The sequence below is a fragment of the Plasmodium fragile genome (genome assembly GCF_000956335.1).
Source record: "Plasmodium fragile strain nilgiri unplaced genomic scaffold supercont1.54, whole genome shotgun sequence".
Classification (NCBI taxonomy): domain Eukaryota; phylum Apicomplexa; class Aconoidasida; order Haemosporida; family Plasmodiidae; genus Plasmodium; species Plasmodium fragile.
The window spans coordinates 4125-27469 of NW_012192634.1; the positions used below are offsets into that span (position 1 = coordinate 4125).

General features: G+C 39.3%; 4 protein-coding genes across 4 annotated transcripts; 2 read left to right on the top strand and 2 right to left on the bottom strand.

The window, feature by feature from the left end:
• Window positions 1-1491: 1491 nt before the first annotated feature.
• On the top strand, window positions 1492-4212 carry AK88_04110 (uncharacterized protein; the record flags this gene model as incomplete). The annotated part of the gene is made up of 1 exon (XM_012481720.1): window positions 1492-4212. One exon carries the CDS (start codon window positions 1492-1494, stop codon window positions 4210-4212), a length of 2721 nt encoding a protein of 906 aa, XP_012337143.1.
• A 1383-nt stretch (window positions 4213-5595) lies between these two features.
• Window positions 5596-7461, bottom strand: AK88_04111 (uncharacterized protein; the record flags this gene model as incomplete). Its single annotated transcript, XM_012481721.1, has 1 exon — window positions 5596-7461. One exon carries the CDS (start codon window positions 7459-7461, stop codon window positions 5596-5598), a length of 1866 nt encoding a protein of 621 aa, XP_012337144.1.
• Window positions 7462-8549: 1088 nt separating this feature from the next.
• Window positions 8550-12521, bottom strand: AK88_04112 (uncharacterized protein; the record flags this gene model as incomplete). Its single annotated transcript, XM_012481722.1, has 12 exons — window positions 8550-8605; window positions 8797-8913; window positions 9061-9547; window positions 9727-9949; window positions 10085-10149; window positions 10282-10375; window positions 10649-10671; window positions 10697-10879; window positions 11030-11137; window positions 11269-11343; window positions 11436-11536; window positions 11648-12521. The coding sequence occupies 12 exons, from the start codon at window positions 12519-12521 to the stop codon at window positions 8550-8552; spliced, it is 2406 nt and encodes an 801-aa protein (XP_012337145.1).
• Window positions 12522-16906: 4385 nt separating this feature from the next.
• Window positions 16907-21588, top strand: AK88_04113 (uncharacterized protein; the record flags this gene model as incomplete). Its single annotated transcript, XM_012481723.1, has 4 exons — window positions 16907-20898; window positions 21003-21081; window positions 21272-21333; window positions 21495-21588. The coding sequence occupies 4 exons, from the start codon at window positions 16907-16909 to the stop codon at window positions 21586-21588; spliced, it is 4227 nt and encodes a 1408-aa protein (XP_012337146.1).
• Window positions 21589-23345: the final 1757 nt, after the last annotated feature.

The following is a 23345-nucleotide window of genomic DNA, read 5'->3' on the forward strand; positions in this document are numbered from 1 at the left end:
ATTTTTGCTACAATTTTTTTTTTTTTTTTCTTTTTTTACACTTCCACCTGCGCGCCTTCAGCTCGCATATTGCTCATGCGGACGCATCAGAATTTGTTACGCCTATTGTCAAGTTTTGTTCCTCACCTTTATCATATTGTGGTCACTACCATCGTCATTTATCATTGCCATAATTATCATTATTTCCCCCCATGCCATTCCCCTTCCTCTTTGTTTTATTTATTTTTTTTTTTTAAAGTCATTTGTTCAACATAAACATTTCTGAAAGCATTTCCATTCGCGGAAAAAGAAACAGAAATGAAATAGGGGAAATCCATGTGCGATATTCTCACGATATGTTACCAAAATTTTTATGCACAAATGGCGTGCGAGTAAAAGGGTGGGGGGGCATTTTGTGAACAAAAAAAAAAAAAAAGAAAATCAGACATACGTGAGTGTATGGACCCATGAAAATATGTACATAATCAATGTGTATGCATGAACTGCTGTATGCCGCGTATTGTGTGCATATTTTTGAAATTCGCATTTTTTTTTATTTTTTTTTATTTTTACCCATTGTGTGAACATTTCATATGTTCTGTACAGGTTTGTACGTTTATATATGTGTACACGAGTAAGCACTCCTTTTGGGCGCTCACGGGTACACCCCCCCCTTCTCCTCCTACCCATTGGTTTGCAACAAAATTGCATATGTGTTTGTAAATATACGTGTTATGTTTTTTCCTACACACGTTTTTATGTGTACACAAAATGTTATAACGTCGGACAAGGCGCTACACTGTTATTGCTTACCGACATTTTCTACCTCCTGGTTTTATATTAAAAGTTGTTTTTACCGTTTTTATGGCAACCGGTGAGTGTAACCGTTTCCGATTTTGTCCATTGCTTTTGTTGCTTATGCTTCACTCTTCCCTTCTCTGTTTTTATTTCTTATTTTATTTTATTTCTTTTTTTTTGCTGCCCCGTGTTTTATGCATACCCGATGGGTTTTTATACAAAAATCTTTGAATTAACATTTTAATGATTTTTTCAAGCCCAATTTTTGAACAGCTTTCACAAAAATTGTATGGAGATAACATGCATGTGTGAGCAGTTGGACCGAGTGCAAATCCAAGTTGTGTAAAGCTCGTGCTCCTACACACACCTGCACACATTTAGGCAGACCTATACAGACCCACATTGATGTAGGTCCCATATGCGTACCATTTGGGAATTTCCCCCTTGTGGACGCGTAGGCTACTTGCATGAACGTACGTTCTTATGCATAACAGTTACGAACGGTGGGCCTTTTTATCTGTCCTTACCGGCCGGTGTAGGGGGTCTAATCTTTTTTTTTCCCCACACCGCAGAGTTAAGTACAGATACATACGGGAACATACGCAAAAGGTTACTACCGTCAAAATATATACACATTGTGACGGTGCTTACTTGGTAGGGTACAGACCGCGGCGCATCCCGTATGACAAAACAAAAGTAAAACAAAAGAAAACAATGAACGGCACAGATGGAATAGACAATGAAGATAACAAAATATGTCACCATAACTTAAGAAAAAACAGGAAGCCGAGAAGCTACGATTTCGAATACTTTGATGAATCTTTAAATAAGCACAAGGGGAAAAGGAGGGGCAGAAAAAGAGGAAGGAAACCCAAAAATGGTCTACACGTAATTAACAAAAGTGTAGACTCTACATATATAGATGAGGCAGTTAAGAGGCTGCACATTAAAAAAAAAGGCAAAGAAACAAATGTATACGAACAGGATCAAATAGAAAACATGAAAAGTGAAGACTACATTATCCATAAACATGAACTTGTAGAAGATAGCAAAATGTTAAAAATGCCGGCGGTACGCCACAAAGAAAAAAAAAAAAAAAAAAATTTTATCATGGACAAAAATATGCAATTACTTAATTCAAATGTGCCTCTCAGAAATAGTAACATAAAAATTGACCGCATATGTGAATATCTGTCGTACCAAACGAACACCCCATGGAAGTACATGGGGTCAACTGTTAAATTTAGGGTTATGGATGATCAGCCGGAAAAATATATTTTTCTAAAAAATATGAAAAAGCATATCATATTTGAAATAATTAAAATTGCCATGTTCTCCCTACTGAAGGTTAATCTTAATGACAATAACATTTATACTCTACATACCGATATGACTAAAGGACCCTGTAGGAAGTACCCCCGTAGACACAGTAATGCATCAGGGGGAAAACGCTCCTCGGGGGATAAAACCGCAGAAGGGAACTACATTGGTAGTTTCCTTCAACCCAGTGAGATAGAACAGTGCGATAATACACCCCGCAGTAGTAACAGCCACATGCACTGCAGCTACTACTGCTACAGCAAGCATAAGGCTGGAAGTGGTGGTAGTGCTAAATCGTTAAGGCGCGATTCTAGCTGTGGCAGTGAAAAAGGGGAAGTCCATCAGCAGCATATGGATACCCATGATAGTAATGATAAGGACAACAGTGCAGGCATTGCTCATGCGAGTGAAAATAGTTTGAGGAATGATCTTCCTAGAGAAAGTGAAATGCCACCCACCTGCACATACACGAATTGTGATGGCACGGAAGACATTCATAAAAGGCTACAGGAAAAAAATGATATACTAAACCAAGGCGTAACTGTATCCGAAATTCTGGACTTTGTAAAAGAAAAATATGAAAAGTATTACGAAAATGTTAAACAGTATATTGTGACGGCACTAAATATTTATTGCGCTTTAAATATATTCAAATTGATCAGAAGGGGCAGGTATTCCATTTGTAGGTTCGAGCATTTCAATATTTTTAAAGTGAAATATTTTAAAAAATATTTTAAGTTTTTTTATAGCTTAAAGGGAGAGGAAGAAATTTTAATGAACGTTAAGAATTATTTGAAATCTTTTTATTATGGCAAGACGGTACGGCAACTCCGCGCAGCGTATCATGGGAACGCGGCCAGGGCGGCAAGCGTAGTAAGGGGCCGCCTGTCGAGTCTGAAGGAAGGTACAAATAATGGTGTGTGCGACGGTGCATACGAAGGTACACATGGGGGGGAAAAGGACATGTGTACGACGAGCCCGCGAACGAGTGTCCGGATGAGCACCAGAACGAGTCCACATGCGACTCCACAAAACAGCCGAAAAGCGAGTCCCCAACCGAAACAGAACACGAGCAAGCAGCCCGACGTGTGTGTGCAAAACGGAACCATAAAGGAAGAGTACACACAAATGAACGATGACCCCCCAGAAACGAATAAAAGTATTAAGCAGGAAAATAGAATGACGGATATTACCATACCGGTCAGTAGTGTAGAGAGCGCAGCGCTGAGCAGAAGAAACAGCAAAGTATCATCGGCGAGTAGAACAAGCAAGGTGGAGCCTGATGAGGTTAAAAACGACCTCGCGGTGAACGCACCTTCGAACGAAGCGAACAGGATTGGGAAAAACAAGAGCAATAGGAAAAATAGCCAAAAGGAACCCAGAACAAGGGAAAGACAGAAAAGAAAAAGAAGCAAAGCGAATAGCATATTAGCAACACAGCATGATGAAGAAAAAATAAAAAATGTATGTATCGACTTAAATAAAATTAATATAAAATGTGTCCAAGTGGTAGACGGCATTAAACATTTTTTCTGTTCCTACGATACAAAAGAAATAAATGATGAAGAATTTGAAATCATCAAAGTGCAAAAAAAATACGACCTGTTGAGAAGGTCCAGCAGTGCAAATATGAATTTAAGGTATAATTCTTTTAGTGGTTCCAAAAGGCTACAAAGTAGAAAGGTGGTGAAGTACAATGATGATAACTACGGCTCAGTGGGCACCAGAAATTTACTTTTAAGAAATGATAGTGGCATGAATATGAATGTCAACCTTAATAATGACGAGAAAATGGGGACGCAACCCCAGTATGGGAAACAGAAGAAACAAAATTACGAAGATGATGTAATGAAGCATGAAAAGTACAACTCTGTTAATTTTAACATCAGTTATAAAACGTTGAGGAAGAAAATGATTTGTGTTAGACACTACGTATGCACCACCAAGAAGGAAGAACGCTCGCATAAGCCAAGGCATGAACTGAAAGGAAAGGATAAACTTCCTACCGTCTCGAATGATAGCTTGATACAAACGTGCTCCATGAATTCAAACATGTCCGTTGTTAGCGGCGATGGGATATCCTCCATGAATATGGAGAGCCACTGTTCGCAGTGAAGGGGGGAAAAATGAAGGAGAGAAAAACAGGGAGTAAATTAGTAAGCGTGTAACATGGCAAGTTAGTAGAAGAGTAAAATGAAGACTGGAATTACAACCCCCCTTCCCCCAGGGGGTGAAATACCTACGACTTTGCCATTTGCACACAACAATTTTGCGCTCAATTTGGTTGGTAGCTTTGGTAAGGGGATGGAAACAAAAGAGAAAAATATTTCAGATTGATAAATGTGTAACGCCACGCACTCCCTCACATATAGTAGTATCAGTTGCGGTTTATTCTCACATATATGAAAATAAAATTATTAGCGACATTTTGGGGGAAGCAATTTAATTTGAGTAAGCCTGTAAAAGGCAGGGAGAGGGGAAGAAAATTTTAATTCGTACATTTGTTTCAAATTGGGATTCAGGAGACAATGTCAACCCTATATGCAAGTGCATAAATGTGTGGTTGGCGAAGAAGTTGTAATGGACGTGCACTTCAGAGGGTGTGTGTGCGCTACGGTACCGCGAGGAACCGAACAGAGGAAGACAAGGCTGTTGAGATTGGGAAATGCATGGGGTGACGTACCCAACCAGGGCGATTATGCAACGAACGGGAGCCTATTCAACGAACCATTCGCATCACAGTTCGCTCCTGTTTTAAGTATAGCGACGAGGTCCCATTCACCTACCCATAGGTGCATGCCGACTTGTGCATACACGTGGTCGCATTTAATTATGTTTCCTTTCATTATCATCATTTTGTCTTTAAGGGAAGTCCCCATTTTTGTGCATCCCTCCCACCAAAGGAGTTATGGATCACCAGTTGTTTTATGCTTCCGTCCGTTTTATTTATTTTTAATGAGCCTTATCTGCTTTTTTTCTTTTTTTTTTTTTGTGTAGTGATCATTTTTGAATGAAAAACATTTCAGTTCCACGTATTTTTGCTTTTTATTTTAATGCTATTCGGTAGACCATACATCACAAACTTTTTTATTTTACATATTTGATTTGCCCTTTGTTTTTTACTGTGTTTCGTCGTTTTTGCACCTACTTAGTTATTTTTTACTGCATCCCGTTTTGCTGTGCTGTGCTGTGCTTTTATTTTTTTTTTCTTTTTCAACCGTCCTGGGGAATTCTCCCCCTCTTTCTCTTTTTCCCGCCTCACTTTGCATGTGTCCATGCAATATTTTAAATTCACGTGTGTTTGTGTTGAATGAATTTAAATGGTTTTGTTCGCACCGCTTTGGTGGGAATTATTTAAGCGTGCTTACGCATTGGTCGTCTAGGGGTCGACCGCGCCTTGCTATGTGCCTAGATGAATGGCTTAATTTTAAGTTGAAGGTTCGAATTATAAAAAAAAAAAAAAAGAAGAAGACGTGCAACGGGGCAACATAGCGGCCGTTACTTAACCTTCGCTTTGTAAAACGAGGGGACAGCATGGAAATTTACAAAAATGTAGACAAGTGCTAAAAAGAGGGCAACAACCAAAAAATGGAGGTAGTGGAAGGTGTAGGAAATGGCCATGGAAAAACTGATGATGGCACTCTTTTGATGAAAGTATTTCTGTTTCTTATCGTGTGGGATTTTATAATCCACGATGAGAAAATTCGAATCGGTGACAAATGGATTGACAATCGTCTTTATGTGATTAATGAACTTGCCAACCTCGTCCTGGTACACAAAAAATTTCATAAATTTGTTAAGGCTTTCATTTAGGTGGATAAATTTTTCAGTGTCTATCATCTGGTTGGTATACTTAAGCACATCTTTGTGTAGGTCTTTCTTCTCCTTTGAATTTTCCTCCTTGGACGATTTTACATATACATACAATGCCTCGAATATATTTTTAATATGCGCCGACACCTGGTCTGGTTTTATCTTCTGCTCTATCATGGGTGTCTTGTGAATAAAGCTTAAGACCAACTCTTTTGCGCTTAACGTTATGCTATCCATATTTTTCAATTCGAAATATTCATGGAGCCTTGGCAAATGTTTGCTATGCGTTTTTATTTTTTCTTCCTTGAATTGGATTTCCATTTTGAGATTTTTCTTCACCACTCCTTTCAGTATATCGTAAAAACGCATCAAATGATTTGGTGGTAACTTCTTACTTTGGTGAATAAAAAAATTCGCATCGTTCAAATTGTCCAGAGTTAAAACGAACTCGATGTTTTCCCTAAATATGACATTCATGGAATCGAGAAAATGATCTATACCAAAGTAATAGTTGGTGAATAAAAATAGGATGTTGTAGTTGACGTCCTCGTTTTTATAAACATGAGAAAATAATTTTATTAATTCCGTCATGGCAATCACTTGTGTATTTGTCGCTGTGCTATGGGGGGGGTAAGCACTTATAAGGTTAAAGACATTGTAATCCACTGCGATGACAAGGGTTTTCTTTTTTGTAAAGAGAAAGGTTTCATTATTCTGGGTCTTATTAAACACAGTCTTGATGTGGATATTATCTTTACTTAGAAAATAGAAGACGTTTTTTGCGCTTATATTATTTCTCTGTTGATTTTTCGCTAGTGGCATGATGCTCACATTTCTGGTCAAGTCGAAGAAGCCAAACTTTCCCTTGTAGTTTTGGTAAATGCGTTCCACCTCCTTGTTGTTTTGTACGAAATAGACCGGTTGGTTTAGCTTAAAGTTTAGCAGGAACTTTTGCATGAACAGGATGCGCTTCTCCAGCAGGTCATCGGTGACGAGGTTATGGCTGCTTCGGTCATTGCTGCTTCGACCATCAGTTGTTGCGCTACCTGCAAGCGCCACGCTATTAACTCGCAGGTACTCCTCCCTGTCTATGTGCAAATCTTCCGGCACCACTATCACCACACCATTGTTATTATTTCTCATGAGAAAGTGAAGAAAAAAATAAAAATTGCTAGCATGCACAATTTCGTACAAGTGAATAAACCCAGAATATTTAACGAGTTGTCGTGTGTTCACATGTTTACTGATGGTCTTCATTCTTTCCTCCAGCAGCCGTTCAATTTTTGTTTCGTCATCCACGTCTAGCAGATCATCTATGGTGGAATATTGTCCTTCAAATTTGACATCTTTGTAAAGGGTCAGTAGGTTAATCAAATTGCTTTTAATCATATAGTTGCTCGACCCAACATATGTGTTTCTGTTCGTCATTAGGTGAATCAGCGGGTACGCCTTCGTTTCGTACAGTCCCGTAACCAAGCCATACTTAAAGAGAAAAAGGAAAAACGTCAAAATGGGGAAAATAAAGGGCAAACTCCTTGGGGATAGCTTCATTGTGTCCCACGATATCCTATCTCTTCCTTTTTACGCCGATGGTTGTTGTATGGCCTGCCCGCGCGCATGAGAGGTTACGCCGCTTTTACCGCTATACCCCTATCGTCGTGTACACTGTGCGAGCATGAAAAAAAAATGGCTACTGTGTCCTATGTACCTCAGCGCGCCACGTTTATTCTCATCATGGGTAAGTTTTCTTCTATTCCGTATTTCTTTATTGTACGCTTTTTTTTTTTTTTTTTTTTGTTCCTTTTTTGTTCCTTTTTTGTAGGAACGAGTGCGTCAAGGCTCATTCAGATCTCTCCACGAAGGTAAAATTGGTAACGGCACAACAAAAGGGGTGGAAACGGGACGAGGCTGGCGAACACGCAGGCCAACAGGGGAGTGAACAAATCAGTATGTCAACGAGTGGGAGAATAAGCAAGCCAAAGGATGGGAAAATAGGAAGCTAACGAATAACCGCGAACAAAAAAAAAAAAAAAAAAAAAAAAAACATTGACGATTCAACATTTAGCGCTCCAGTAAAGGCGCGTCATACTGTTAACAGCAGCTCCATGGAAGCGGATGGACCATATCGTGTGCCTGAAAAAATCTCCTCTAAAAATACATGCACGCGTTATTGCACTGAGGTGGAAACCAAGTGGCGAAACATGATCGCGTTCCATCGCATAGAACTTATTCTATCCCCTCTATATAAACGTGTGGATGTAGAAGGGAGCGAACGCGCTGGTGCTAATACATACATATGAACTTACACAATGCCTTGTAAGTTTCCATAAGATGCTTCGTGAAAATGTGAGAGAGACGCACAAATGGGTAAAACATACACGGCACCAACAGAAGCTCCGCACTCAACCTCACAATCACGCCATTACGTTTTTACAACCCTCCCGCGCTCCTCTAATTCTATATGTTTCCTTTTTACGCGGGTATCTAGGTAGGTGCCTACACATACTTATTGTAAAAAAAATTGTAATAATCTTTATTTGACAGAGAAAAAAAAAAAAAAAAAAAAAGGGTTTTCTTCAGCTTCACATTTGCCTTCTTTATCACAACGTGGAATGAACGGCAGGTGAACTTCCCACACGTCAGCATTTACAAATATTATAGTTGGGTGAACTTTCCTTTTCGGAAGGAAGAACTGCTAAAAGGGGGAGGTGAAGGGAGAAAGGTTACAGGGAAGAAACATTATGAAGCCTCTTCCTGGATAACCTCGTACGGTAAAGGGAAATATATTAAAAAAAAAAAAAAAAAACATATCAATCTTATACGTGTGTGTAGTAATGCCGACATTAAAACAAATACACAGACTTACACATGCCAATGGGCACTCACCTGGTCCCTCCCCGTAGGAGTAAATGTACCGAATGTTTACAATATCCTTCACGTCCATGTTCCTTAAAATCTCGTTGGACACGTAGAACTGCACATCGCTGTAGTCGTTGCCTTTTTCTGCAACATTAAAAAAGATAAGGACAGGTGTGGGGGCCACACGGGTGCCTTACACACACTTATAGCCACGTAAAAATGTGTAACACAGAGGTATGTAAGTACTTATGTATTTTTTTTTTTTTTTTTTTTTTTTTTTTTTTTGTTTACCCGCATAGTTTCTAAATCTGCGCACGTGGAGGTTCTTCCGATGTATGACTTTCGCTTTTATGTAATTTATTAAATTGTCCCTCCGTTGGAAAGTTCGCTTCAAATTTTCACCTCGCTGGAAGGGTCTGTCCAATCTGTTTTTCCCCCTTTTCACGTAAAACGAATGAATCATGTCACTCTCGTTTGGCACAATTTCCTCCCCCTGCTCTTTTTTAAAGGCAAGATCGTTGCTTTTATTCAAATCCTTTCCTAGCAATCGCGCATATTTTTTGTATAGCAGCTCATATTTTTTCTTCAACAATTTGTGTTCATTAGTTAAATTGTGATAATTTTTTTCGAGACCTTCAATTTCCCCCTCTTGTACATAGTAGGACATTTTGCCAAGCGAATTATGTTCACTTGTTTGAGAAGGTTTGTATTCCTCTGCACACGGGACGTGACTTTTATTCCTTTCCATATGATCACACCCGTGGGTGCTGTTTTCCTGCTTTAATAAAAAAAAAAAGTTACGCAATTGGAAAGGCAGCAAAAAAAAACAGATCGATCGAAATGACAAATCCACAACATCAACAGGATGAATGTTATGTCTAGGTGCACAAGGATATTATATAAATGTATTTTTGGCGATGTGTGCAAAGGTAAACTCCTTTTCCCCACAAACCATACTTTTAAATGATATTCATCGCACCGATCCATTTTTTCCTTTCCTTTCACAAAACATTTCAGGTAAGACATCTGCTTGTTTAGTGTATCAATTTTTTTCCTTTTCCTTTTTAATCCTTTAAATAATTCAAGGTTCGTTTTCGATAAAAAATAGCATTTCTCATTACTTTCGAGCAACTTGCTTTTTACTCTCTCGTAGTTGTCCACAATGGTGTCACTTCGGTAACTGCGCAGTGAGGGAAGATTATTTGGAGAGGCATGTACAGTTCCACATGTCTTCTCCTGAGTATGCGTCTGCCATTCCACCCCTTATTCCTTATGTTGTTCCTTTTCAATTTGGCCTTTAATTGGCTCTCCTCACCTGCTGATTCGTTCATGCCTTCGTCTGTGCCGAACTGAGCACCTTCGTCCCTCCTTTCGTTTCTTCTATCATTGGGGGACAAGAAGGGAAAATATGGGGAACAAAATAAATTATACATTTGAGAAGTTCAGGGTTAGTCAGCGGTAGAGGAAACCTCATTTTTGTCCTCTGAAGATTCACTCTGAAGCCTGTTGCACATTATCACTAAAGAGAATGATGTATGTGTTCCCCTGTGATTTCCTCATTTGGCATATAAACGCCATTTTACTCACAAGTGTACACATACATGCACTTCATTTTATTTTTTTTTATTTTTTTTTTTTTGATGATACCTTTAGGGACGATGCGTCGAATGTGGGGGTCGTCTGCAGCTGCATGAGTAAATCGCTCTTTTCTAAAATCAAGTCATTTGCTATTTTTAGCTAAATGGGTGCACGGGAGAAGAAGTCAAACAAGTGAGAGAAGTCAGCAAAGGGGCCAGGACAATAACCATTTAGGTGTATATTGTAAGCACAAACGCATTGTGCGTGCATATAAGATAGTTTCACAAAATGCATCGACCACAGATACACACTTGTTAGCATTTCCTTTTTTTTAAGTGCCTGCCCTTACTTTGTCTTTTTCTCTTCTAATTTTATCCGTTTTACTTTTTATTTTTTCCTGGAGAGACAACTTTTCATCTTTTATTTTGTCGTTCAATGAATTAGCAAGGTTTAATTCCCTCTTGAGATTTCTTATTTCCATTTCCAGGGCACTCTTCGCTTCGTTGTCGCCTTGTCCCTCATTTTTTAATTTCTTGGGGGGGAGAAGGTAAATGGGGACACAATGAAGTATGTGTAGCGGGGGTTGGTATATTTTGTCGGAGCATCTTATAGGGATGCTCTCATGCGCTCAAGAAGTGTGCATGTTATCCTTCGCTCGTTTCTTTCTTTTTCCCGCTTAAACCTTTGACTTGTGTATTGTAAATTCGTAATTTTCAATGCGCTTGTTCATTTCGATTTTCTCTTCCCCTATTTGACTTATCCGTTTGTTCAGGTCTCTGATTTCTTGGGCCTACGGCGAGAGGAGATTGGGAAGGGGGGGATTGCGCAAGGAATACTAACACGTGCCGTTTTTCCCTTGTGTATTTTTTTTTTCCACACAAATAGGCAGATACTAGCATTTGTCTGCTGCGTCTTTTTCACCTGTTCGTCGTTGTTCTCAACGGCAGTTTCGAGCTTTGTGCTTAGCGTGTCGTTCGCCTTGTTCAGTTTGTTTATCTGCATGGGGGATGAAGTGGAGTGGGGCCATGCGATCGGGGAAGCGACTAGCATTGTGCCTTCCCAGTTGTGCGAAGATCGCCTGAACTTACCTCCTTAACGTATATGTTCATTGACTCCTTCAGGTTGACGTTCAAATGTTCTATGATTTTTTCCAGTAACTGCCCGAGACCCTTGTCATCTAGGTATTCGTCTGGCAAATGTTGCAAAGGGAATTTTTTTTTTTTTCAAAAATGTGTGTGTACCAAGGGGGTCCACGTATGCACAAGCAGACACGCGTATGCGCTGTGGGATGCAAACGAACCTGCGTCAACTTCCCCATGCACATATCCGTACTTCTTCGATGGAGCAATGAATGCCGAATTGTCCACAGAGTCTTCACAACACTTCTCCTGATACTTCCTGACCTTGTGCCTCTTTAACATTTCTAGCAAATTTTTTTTTTTCCTACTGGGGTTATTATATTCCAACAATGCAGTGTCACTAAAGTAGTGCCTTGCTTCATGTTGTGACTTTCTTTTGAAGTGGAAACTACCTGTATACCATTTAGCAGAGGAAAATCCTTCACTTTCGAATGAAAAGGTTGTGTTTGTTTTGGCGCCCTGATTAGATCCTTTCACACAATCAGTTGTCTCTCTTATGCCTTGCGATTTTTTCCCTTCCTCGTAAATATCTTGAAAATGTGTATACTTGTTATTTACTCCTTCGGTTGAGTCTTCCTTGCGGGGCCGCTGCTCTCGCTCATGAGCACCTTTTGGATATTCGCTTAACCGTTCGCTGACTTCTTCTCTTAGCGGTTCGGTTTGCGGTTCGGCCTGATGCTCAGTTTGGCCCTCATTTTGAGCAACATCCCCCACCTTCCCCGTCGCAACCCATCCTTTGTCGCCACAAGAGGATTCGTCCCGTTCACTCGAGTATGACTTATTGAAATAGAAAAAACTTTTCGTCTTTTTAATTTTGTCATTTATTTTGCTGGCACTAAAATCGCGCGTATCATTTTCGCAGTGCAACGGGAACATCGGCTTCTGATTTTCCAAAGTGTCGTACGTCTTGGACACCTCGCTTGAATAAAAGCTCTTAAGTTTACCATACTTGGGGTTCTTTACATCACTGCGTTCAGATATTTTATCTAGCAAATTTATTATGCTGATTAGCTTTTCCGTGTTTTGTTTGTTCATTTCGGCTACTCAGGGCATGAGTCATGTTACGCATGGGTGGGTGGGGAGCGCGTAGGTGTGTATATATGTGGACACACATAAAGTGTACAGACATGGATTGTTTGCAAGGAGTGCTCTTTTTTATTTAATTTTGATGAGGCAGAAAAGGCATTATCTTTTAATGGCGCACCGAAGGGTTGTACATAGTTAATAATGTTATGGTAAGGGAATTTTTTCTTTTTCTTTTTTTTTTTTTAAGTAACGACTTATTTTGCAACTTTTATATTTCTCAACGTGACTAATAAAAGGGGGAGGGTGCGTTTCTATTGTCTTTGTTTTTTTTTTTTTTTTTTTTTCATCTTTTCGTTCAGGCGAACAGGTGAGTTTAAATGTGACCAACAGGTGGTGGTCTTGGGGAAATAAAACTGCCATGACCATGTGATGGCGTTAAAATTTACGCAGCATAAAAACGATGAATTTTGTAGAGTCTTATAAAAAATTACACGGAGATGCCTACGTGTGACTTTCACGTGTTTGATGTAGAACGCACGTTGGGCCAATTCTGTTAGACTTTTTTGTTTTTTTTTTTTTTTTTTGCTGTGTTCAGCTATTATACGTTATCCTATGTGGCGGTTAAAATCGGATGAAAATTCTAAACCGCGCCTTTTTGTTGTTCCTTTCTAAATTTATTATTCGCATAAATTTTGGGACACACCCAAGGGGGTCAAACAAGGAAAATGGGTGCCGCAAGAATGCACATACATATGTACTGATGTTAAGACGAGTGCAAGCACACGGCGAGGAATCACCAAACCCCAGAATAAAATCATCTCACTTTTTATTTTCAATACAACCTTTCTTTTTAAAGAATGAAGATTATACGCTTTTGTAGGGAAAAAATGGCACAAATTTTTGTCCATATACAAGTGCATTCCTTCCCTTTCGTTAGGAAAAGTTGCATCGGAAGGAGGAACGAAATATTCTAATGTGCGAAGTGTCACAAGAATGAACACACTAACAGGTGTTTTTATCTGTTCTTATTTTTTTTTTACCTGTCTCAGTTTATACATTCCTTTATTTGTACATGAAAATTAGAGGCAACCCGGTATGTTTTATATATTCGCTTGGTGAGGGGTCTGTTCCTTTTTCGATTCATCAATTGTAGGGTGCACAAACCGGTATTGGTTTAGTATAGGTAGTACATGCTCAGCTCGTTTTTTGCTAAGCTCAAGTGTAAATAGATACGTAGGTAACGCGCACGCACTATGTGAATCAAACGCATCACCACAGCTCCAAGAATTATGCCAACCCGCTTTTAATTTTTGAAGGAACACCCCGTGCGAGATTCGCTCACTTCTATATCATTTTTTCCAAATTCGCGCACAGGGGGAAAAACACAAAAAGAAACGCACGCAGATAACAGCGCATATATGAACAACGTACGCGAACAACACGCACGTGCATATATATATAAATATATATATATATTGCAATACTGTATATATTTTCTTATGCGAAGTCGCCACCCCGGCGTAGGACCGTAACGCCTTAATGCTCTCGCGGTCTTTCGCGCCGTAGGTACAAGCAGTATTTTTTTTTTTTTTTTTTTTTTTTTTTTTACCCCCGTTTTCAAGAATGAATTTTACTAATTTACCAGTTTGGCATTTGCCTTTGCCAGCTTTTAAGCTATTTGTGGTATGAAAGCAACAAATTTGATTTACATATGATACATTTTTAAGATGTAAGAAGAATTAACAACATTTTATGTTCATCATATGAATGTATTTCTTGTAAGTCTCAGTTTGAAATTTCATGAATGCACTAAAAAATAGGCAGGAAAAAAAAAAGGCAGAAAAAAGGGTTGCAAGAACCTGAAGGTAGAATAAAACAGAAAAAAATGCAGAGAGAAGAAACCTACCAAAAGTGCCAATAAAAGCTATTTATTAAAGCTTGTAAAAAAAAAAAAAAATTATTTTCCCTTTTTGAGATTGTTTGTAAAGGGAAATACATAATTATTTTCATTCCTTTACTTTTACCTACATATTGATGAGGTTTCAAAGCTCGTCACCCTGTCGTCAGGAATGTGCTTTGCCGCTTTATGTGAAAGTCTTCCAACGTGCGCATGCATATTTTTATTCGTACTTTTACATGCGTGCTTATATTCACGTGTAGCTAAATTTCATAATGCTGCGCAGTATAGTGAATGGACATGTAATATGAAGTCCATACTGTTTCATTTTTCACAGTAGTTTGCGCACACAAAGAGAGGAGTTCAAAAAGGGAATAATAAACCCTGGATGTGACGGTTGTGCCAAGTTTTGCATATGTGCATGCACCAGAGTTAGACCCCACATCTCACTTCACCGACTTACGCACGCACGTACTTGCGCCCACGAAATATAGAAAGTGGTTTACGCTGCTGCTATTTTTCGTGCCGCGTTTTGTTTTATCACCCCTTTAGTAGTTAGTACTAAAATAGGATTCTCAATTCGTCTGAGCGTATGTTCCCATTTCATATGTATGTACGTGCGAAAGTGAAGTAAAGACTGACGTCGAACATATACATTAAGATATGATGATGCAGTGTACCCCTTTCTTACGTGCATCGTGAAGTGAATTTTTTTTTTTTTTTTTTTTTTTTTGTTTATCCATACTGTGAATACGTTACAGCCGCTACTACAGCTAACGCGACTGCAGGAGCTGCTTTCCCCATTACGACTATTGTCACTGGCTTGTTTGATTTGCCGTCCTGCGCTGCGTGTCTTATGTCATGACAAGGATGGCAAAACGTGAGTAGCTTACAAAATGTGAATAAGAAAAGGGGTCCAGCCAACACCAATAATTGAAAAACCCTGTCACGTTAATTTTGCTACTGCCCCGTTTTTGCTGTTCCCATTTTTTTTTTTTTTTTTTACACTGTCGTAGCTAATTGGCACATCCACTGCGCAACTCCTGAATCGAATTTATTGCAAAATAAATTTATACACATTCTGTGGATGCGTTTAGTGAGTACCTACGTAAACGTGTGAATGTTTCATTTTTTTTTTTTTTTATGCCCCCCCTGGGAGAATCTCCAAGGAGCATATATCATACCCTTTACTTTGTGCCGTGTTGCCATATTTTCCCTTTTCACATTCCAAGGTCCTTTACCTACGTTGGAATTCTTTGTTTGCAATTTATGCCCGTGTGTGTATTTGTCTTCCTCTTGGGGACGAACAAACGTGGTTTCATCGTGTTTTATTTTTCCTCATTTTGTGTGTCATCATTTCCTGTTATTTATTTGCCGAGTACACCTTTTAATGGCCTAATTTGCGGACTATTTAGCTCGCCGTGTATTTTCCTTCCTTTTTTTATTTTACCGTTAAGTGGAAATATTTTTACGTTATTTATAAGGCACCGAGAATGTAAGTGTATGCCTACACGTACACACACGCATGTTCATGCAGGGGTGGTATATGTGCTAGTGTTACTCCGACTTGCATACGCCAAAGTGTATGTGCGGTGCGATGCACTCACGCGTTCACCCGTGGGAGCGTGTACAAAAACGCTTACATGTGCAAGAGCGGAACAAATGAACCGCATCAATTTTTACCCCCCGGGTTTTGATGCAAGCTACTGCTATGATATGTTGACTACCCTGTCGAAGCTACCCCGTTGAAACTACGGCCCCTTTTTTTGAGGCTACCCTTTTTTTGTTTTGTCGTGTTTACCCTTTTCCCCACTTTTTTCTCTTTTTTGTTTTTTTTTTTTTTTTTTTTTCCACGTCGCGTTTTGTACGCCCAGCGCGCATTCTCCGTTTTGCGCCTTTCATTTCATTACCAGCACGGTCAGCTCATACGTGCACACCACACAAATTATTGCTGAACTTTTACGTGCTCAGTTTTGGCATCTGGGGGGTTGAGCGTTTAAATTTGCGCACTTCCTCCCAGCATCATTATCTTCTTTTTTTTTTTTCTCATGTCCCTTTTAATGCATACTGTTCTAAGTGTGTGCAAAATTTTTCACACAGCAGAAAAGGGCATATCAGAGTGTTTACCCGTCAGCTGTTCTGATAAGCACTTCTAAACATCGGGGGAGAGAAAAAAAAAAAAAAAAAAAAAGATCAATCTAACGACACCGCTGTTGTTCGTTCGATCGACCGTTTATTCGCTCTCTTGATTGCTCTTTTGTGGGGTGATAAGGCCGAGGGCCTAACAGTACAGTAAACGTACGGGCCGCATACTTTCACGTTTCGCACGGCACATTAGACCGCACATTGGACCGTACATTAGACCACGCATTAGACCACACATTGGACCACGCATTAAACGCTACGCACCTACATAGACACGGAGAGACGGAAAGACGGAGAGAGGGAGACGGCGAATTGATAGACGGATAGAAAAGTTCCCCCCTGCGCGTACCTCATGACCTTTAGTGAGAGTGTACCCCTAAATGCATGCAATGAAGAAATTCAAAAAGACGATGATTCAATAAGCTTACTATCGCAGAGCGCAGGGGGAGACAAAAATGAGGACTCTGATCCCGTGAAGCGGTGTGAGCCAAGTAGAGGAGAGGGGAGCACCCCCCGGAAGAAGGAAAAGGATTGCAGCAACAAGAACGAAGCCGGGATGGATTCCAAACTCGGATTTGATATAAAAAATGTGTTGACACATGCGTACCTCCCCGTGTGCATAGAAAAAATGAAAGAAGGAGAATATGTGTACAAATGGAACAGCAGTAATATTTTTCAAAAGAAGACGTTGAAATTCTTCTATCTAGATGTAAATAATTATTGCATACGATGGAACTCCAAAAAGAAAAAAAAAGTAAAAGAAAATAAAAACCCAACATTGTACATATGGGATATTATAAAAATATTGGACGGATCAGAATCTTCCTTTTTTAAAAAAAAAGAAGAAGAAAAAAATTTATCCATTGAAATTATAAGTGCCCAAAGAAATTTAAGAATTACCTTCCTCGACATACAGAGGTGGAAGATGTGGCTCTTCGGCTTGATGTATTATCAGTACAAATTTATTAACAAAGGATCCGGAAAAAAAAAAATGAAGTCCTTTATATATGAAAGCAACAAACTCTACGATAATTATATCATATCTGGCTTGAAGGATATTAATGCGTTGACCCTCTCCCAGCTCTACATCATCCTCAGAAGTCTCAATATTTATTTGAACATGAAAATTTTGTATCATTACTTTTCAATATATAAAAATAAAGGCACTGTTAACTACGTAGGTTTTACCAAAATTCTGGAGCACATTTTTTCAAATAAACATATTACCACATATTTTGATATGTATAAAGGGAAGAACTCCAGCTGTATAGACAATAGGAGTTTTGTCGAATTCTTGATTGATGTGCAGTGTGAGGGGAAATGTGAGGAGCGGATTTTCATTGCGCGTCAAATGGACCGAGAATTTTTTGTCCATGAGGGGATGCGCGTAAAGAATGGACTGCAGGCGTTGCCATCCACTTGTGGGACATCGAACGGCGCGGTTCTTTCCATTGCGGTTGGCCTCTTGAAGGGAGGACGCGACACAGAAGACGGAATACCTCTCGCAGTGGATACGACGCCAAGGGGTGGTAATAAAAATGCAGAAAATGACGCTGCAGGAACACATAAGAAGGAGGAGGGAAAAAGTAAAAATAACTACTGCGGAAAAGCCAATTCGGTTGGTAAGCACAAAACAAGGGCAGACATCGTTGCCGTTAATTCGATCAAGAACAATTATGGCAATTACCAGTGGGGAGGAGGAACCTTTTTAAAAAATATGAATAAGGAGGGGTTTAATCAAAATGGCTTCCACTTCCATATGGACAGTTTACAAAATGCATTTCTTTTGCCGGAAAATTGGATGTGTCTGGATGAAGATTACATCACCGTGTTAAATATACTGAGGCGTAAATTAGGTTTGGGCACCGCAAAGGGGGAGAGAGGTATGAAGCGGGACGGTTTCACAACCGGTGCCGGCTACCACAGCGATGGTTTCAGTGGGAATAACAGGTGGGGAAGTGCAAACAGTAGGCGCGACTACCGCAGCGATCACAACAATGGCAGTGCGCACAACGCCAAAGTGAGTAGTCGCTATGGTAGGGATTACATCCCCCCCCAGGAACACCTACAAAGCGCGCAAAGCGAGTCCTACTACATTAGAGCCAAAGCAATATATAAATTGCTAAACACGATAAAAAAGTATAACATTCCATTTGTTAATATTAATGAAGACAAACATTATTTGACGCAGATCGGGTTGGTGTACTTCCTCCTATCAAAGGAAAATAGCATAATGTGCCCAGAGTACTCCAAGGTTTATCAAAATATGAACTTACCCCTTTGTAACTACTGGATTAATAGCAGCCACAACACCTACCTTGGGAGGAAACAAATCTTTAGCTCAAGCAATATCGAACAATATATTTACATCCTCATAGATGGGTGTAGATGTGTCGAATTCGATTGCTATTATTTTAATAAAAACATTGTGGTTTATCATGGCTTCTATGGATATAAATTAACCTCTTCTATCCTTTTCTGTGATACTCTCATTGCGTGTAAACTCTTCGGATTTACAACTTCCCCCTTTCCCATCATCCTGTCATTAGAAATCCATTGTAAAAATAAGCACAAGAATTTGATTGCTAAAATTTTGATATGCATTTTAGGAAATCAGTTATACATCCCTAAGAGTAGAGATGAAATTAATAATATAACGCCGGAGAATTGTAAAAACAGATTTTTGGTGAAATATAAACACTTTGAAAATAATGATAACTCTGGGTTTTACTTCATCTTTGAAGGTCTGCAGAGCGTCATGTACGATGAGCTAGGGTACATTTCAGATATCATTGGAGACCACGATGAGGATGCGGAGGAACAGGATGGCCCCTTGGGAGGTGTACACAACCTGCTGCGTGATGGGAGTGGGGAAAGCGGAGACAGCGACAATAGTGATGAAAACAAAATTGAGAGAAAACATAATCGCCGCGACAATGATGACATTGAGAAAAAATTCGACAGCTATATAAAGAACAGCATCCAGAAGGGGTACATCCATGAGAGGAAGAAGAGAAGCATCTACATGAGCAGTCTGTGTCATGACCCTCATGCTGTGGAGAACGATCCCCTAGATGATTCCTCCCATAGTGGTGACAAAAACCAGGTAGTAAAAGGCACGAAGCTTTCGAGGCACAAAAAGGGAAAAGGTCACACTAGAAACTCCTCTCGCGGTGGAAATGATAATAACTTCCGTAATGCCCCCACAAATGGCATCCCTAAGGAAGAAGATGACGGTGGTGCGCCGCTCCTGGCTAGCCAAAAAATGGTAAATGGAACCCCCGAAGAATGCGAAAAAAAAACAGAAAATCAAAACGCAAGAAATAATAATATACTAAATGAGTACTCCTGCTTGAAGGGATACGCATTTCAGAGTTTTTGCGAAAATAGGACATACAACGAAATATGCTCGATTAGCGAAAATAAATTTATCAAGTTGATTAAAAAGAATGAAGAAGAGATAATAAAGTACAACCAGAAAACTTTGACGAGAGTGTACCCTTCTGGCACAAGATTGGCATCCACCAACTTTAATCCACTCATTTTCTGGAGCGCAGGAATTCAATTTGTAGCGTTAAATTATCAGTACAATGGGCTGAGCATGCTGCTCAACAAAGGAAGGTTTCTAGAGAATGGGGGAAAGCACTCAGGGTACATCCTAAAGCCAGAAATTTTAAGATTTAATGAAAAAAAGGACTACAACATTTTGTTCCTCGATCTGCAGATTCTGTCTTTGCATCAAATAAACTTATTATTCTCCATCAAAAATAAATATCAGGAGAAGAAATTAAAAAAGGAATTATTCAAAATGGATATGATACAACGTATTCAGACACACAAAAAAATTAATAAAAAAATGAAAAATTTTAAACATGTACAAAAATTAGAAAAGGAAAAAAAAAATTTCTTTTTCTCAGATGTACAATCAGATGACAATAAAAAAAAAAAAAATATAAGTCATGAATTTCTCATGAAAAAATTTAACGATAATGACAATGACGTTAATTATATACATAGCAAATCTTTGAATGTGGAGGAGAAATATGAAGACATGCTATCTGAATATAAATCCTTCCTATTGTGTTCTTCCCTCTCGCACAGCAGTAGTTTTAACAGCTGTAGCAGCAATACTACTACGTCTAATAATGCTAATACCGATTCGACTAAGAATAATTCATCCAAGTCGAAGAACAACAGTTTTTACCAAACTTTTGAGGAGTTGAAGAAGGCAAACAATTTGTTTTTCTATTTGTATGTCACCATATCTGTGCACGGCTACAATGAGAACAAGTATTACTTCAAGACGGAGATCGCCAAGGTCAATTTTTACGACCTCAACTATTGGTAAGGCTTCTTTATGTATGGATAGCGGCCCATGCAAATGCACACATTTACACTTGCCTCTGTTTCATACACCATCGATCTATTCCCTCATCCCCTCCCTGCAGTTGGTCAAAGCCATCAAATTTCCAAATGAACATAATGTACCCTTCACTGGCCCTCATTGTGTTTGAGCTGAAAACTTATGTAAGTTAACAAAGACAGTTACGACGCAGTTGTTAGAGGTGCCTACCGTGTTGTCTACTGCCCCAATGCATTCGTTCGCGTAATGGGAGAGCCGCCTCACACACAAACACACATTGGGCAAATCATAATGTATTTTATTTTTATTTTATTTCATTTATTTATTTCACTTTTTTTTAACCCCTCTGTATAGGACACCGTCAAAAGTGAGCTAATTGCTTGCGCCTGTTTCCCAGTTAAATGCCTCCGAGAAGGGTAAAGCACACGTGGCCCTCCTTCCCCCAAAAAAGGGGAGAGCAAAATAGGGGGGTCTTAACACATAAGCGTTAGCATGATATACCCCCGCTGCTACTATTTGCATCTGCACATTTTTTCTACTACATTTTAATTTTTTCTTCATTTTGCCTCCTTTGCAGCATCCGATTTGTTCCGCTGTGCGACAAATACTTGAAGGACATAAAAGGATCGGGCATTTTGGTTAATCTAAAAATTGACACAAACGGCAGCTGAGGGTTCCTAAATGGTTACATACCCTTCGCTTGCATTGTTTGTGTAGACGCACACATGAAGAAAGGATCTCCTACCATTTAAAACAATTTCAAGGGTTTTTCATCACCCAGAATTTCCTTTTTTTTTTTTTTTTTAAATAATGTTTAGTTTTTAATAATATTTTGTAAGCATGACGATATTATTTGTTAAGTTCAACTCATCTTTTGTCCCATTTTTAATTGTACATTTATGTATGTCCCTGTTTATGTATATTATAAATATGCATACGTGCATATACGTCTCATTTGTTCACCTTAATTTTTCACCAACGTATTATTTTTTTTTTTTTTTTTCATACAATTCTGTTTACTCTTCATTTTGCAAACCTCCTACAAATTATTGGAAGAATTGTGTGGCAGTGCTTGTAAAAACACAGAGTGCGCTATGCACGCCTAAGTTAAATTTGTGACCCTCCCCCCAGTACATACATTTGCATATGTTCGTGCATATGGTAAGGATAAGCATCGGAAAAAATGTGAGGAACATAAAAAAGTTAATTACATGCTTGTTCGCACGAAATGGTGTTATGGGCGTAAAAACTGAATATGTCTCGCACGCGGGTAGGCAACGGCGTTTTTATGTGGTTCAAGGGGAACAACAAGAACTATGTACACGCATATGCTTACATGTGTGATACATACGTACATACTTATGCGAATACACGTTGTATCAATCCTGCTTAACACCCTACATCCTTCTACGAAAATTTCCCCATTTGTGTACGTTTGTATATGGAATGTTGCATTTTACTGAGTTTTTTTTTTTTTTTTTTTTTTGGTATAGTTACACCCAAAAAAACTGTTCAGCGCAAACCGCAAAGAATGTGTTGTTTACACCCACGCCAATCCTTTACTCTCTCGTTTAAACGTTTTAAATGGGCCCAATAAACAACTGTTTCCACTTCACTCCCCCACTCGTTAGTAGTGATTAATGCATGCGCTGTGATCACATGCGTATGTGCATATATCCGTTCCACAAGCGCAGAGCAGGCCAAGCCGCATTTACTTCATCGTCGCAAACTGGGCTACCCCGCGCACACCCCCAGGTGCACATATGTAGGCCGGGGACGCGGACGATCTAGGTGTAAAAGCGCCAACGTATACGTATGTATGTCCATGCATTTACACCCACGTGCTTACACTGCATGCTTACGGCCATATGCTTGCACACCCTCTGGCAGACATGTGAACACCAGAAAAAAACATTCGCACCAATGCTTTGATCCACGCGGCTATTACCCATTTTTTTTTTGCCCTGAACCTGAACCATTTTCAAAATAAGGCACAAAATAATTTGACCTAGCCAACCACCATGGAAGTGGTGAAAAATAAAAAAGGCGAATGAGTTAAGAAGCAGGTCGCCAAATGTGGAGGAAGGGTGTCATAAAGCGTTCGCGAATGTGTGCCAACTTGTACAGACGAGTGAAGCACGCTGCTCATTCTGTTTTATCGTGCATTGCCCCCTTTGACGAGTGGAAGATTTGGCGAACCGGGCCTGCCAGGAGTCTCCCCGTTAAAAGGAACCACACCGAGTGATCCACTCTAATGGCAAAAGCTGTGCGAAGAATAAACCACACTTGCGAATTCATTTTTTCCACCCATTAGTGGAACATGTAAACATATGTGTGATGTTCAAATTTTTTTTTTTTTTTTATTTTTTTTAATTTACCAGTTACGGTGGGTTACAATTTTTTAAGGATAATTTTTTGCATTTTTTTT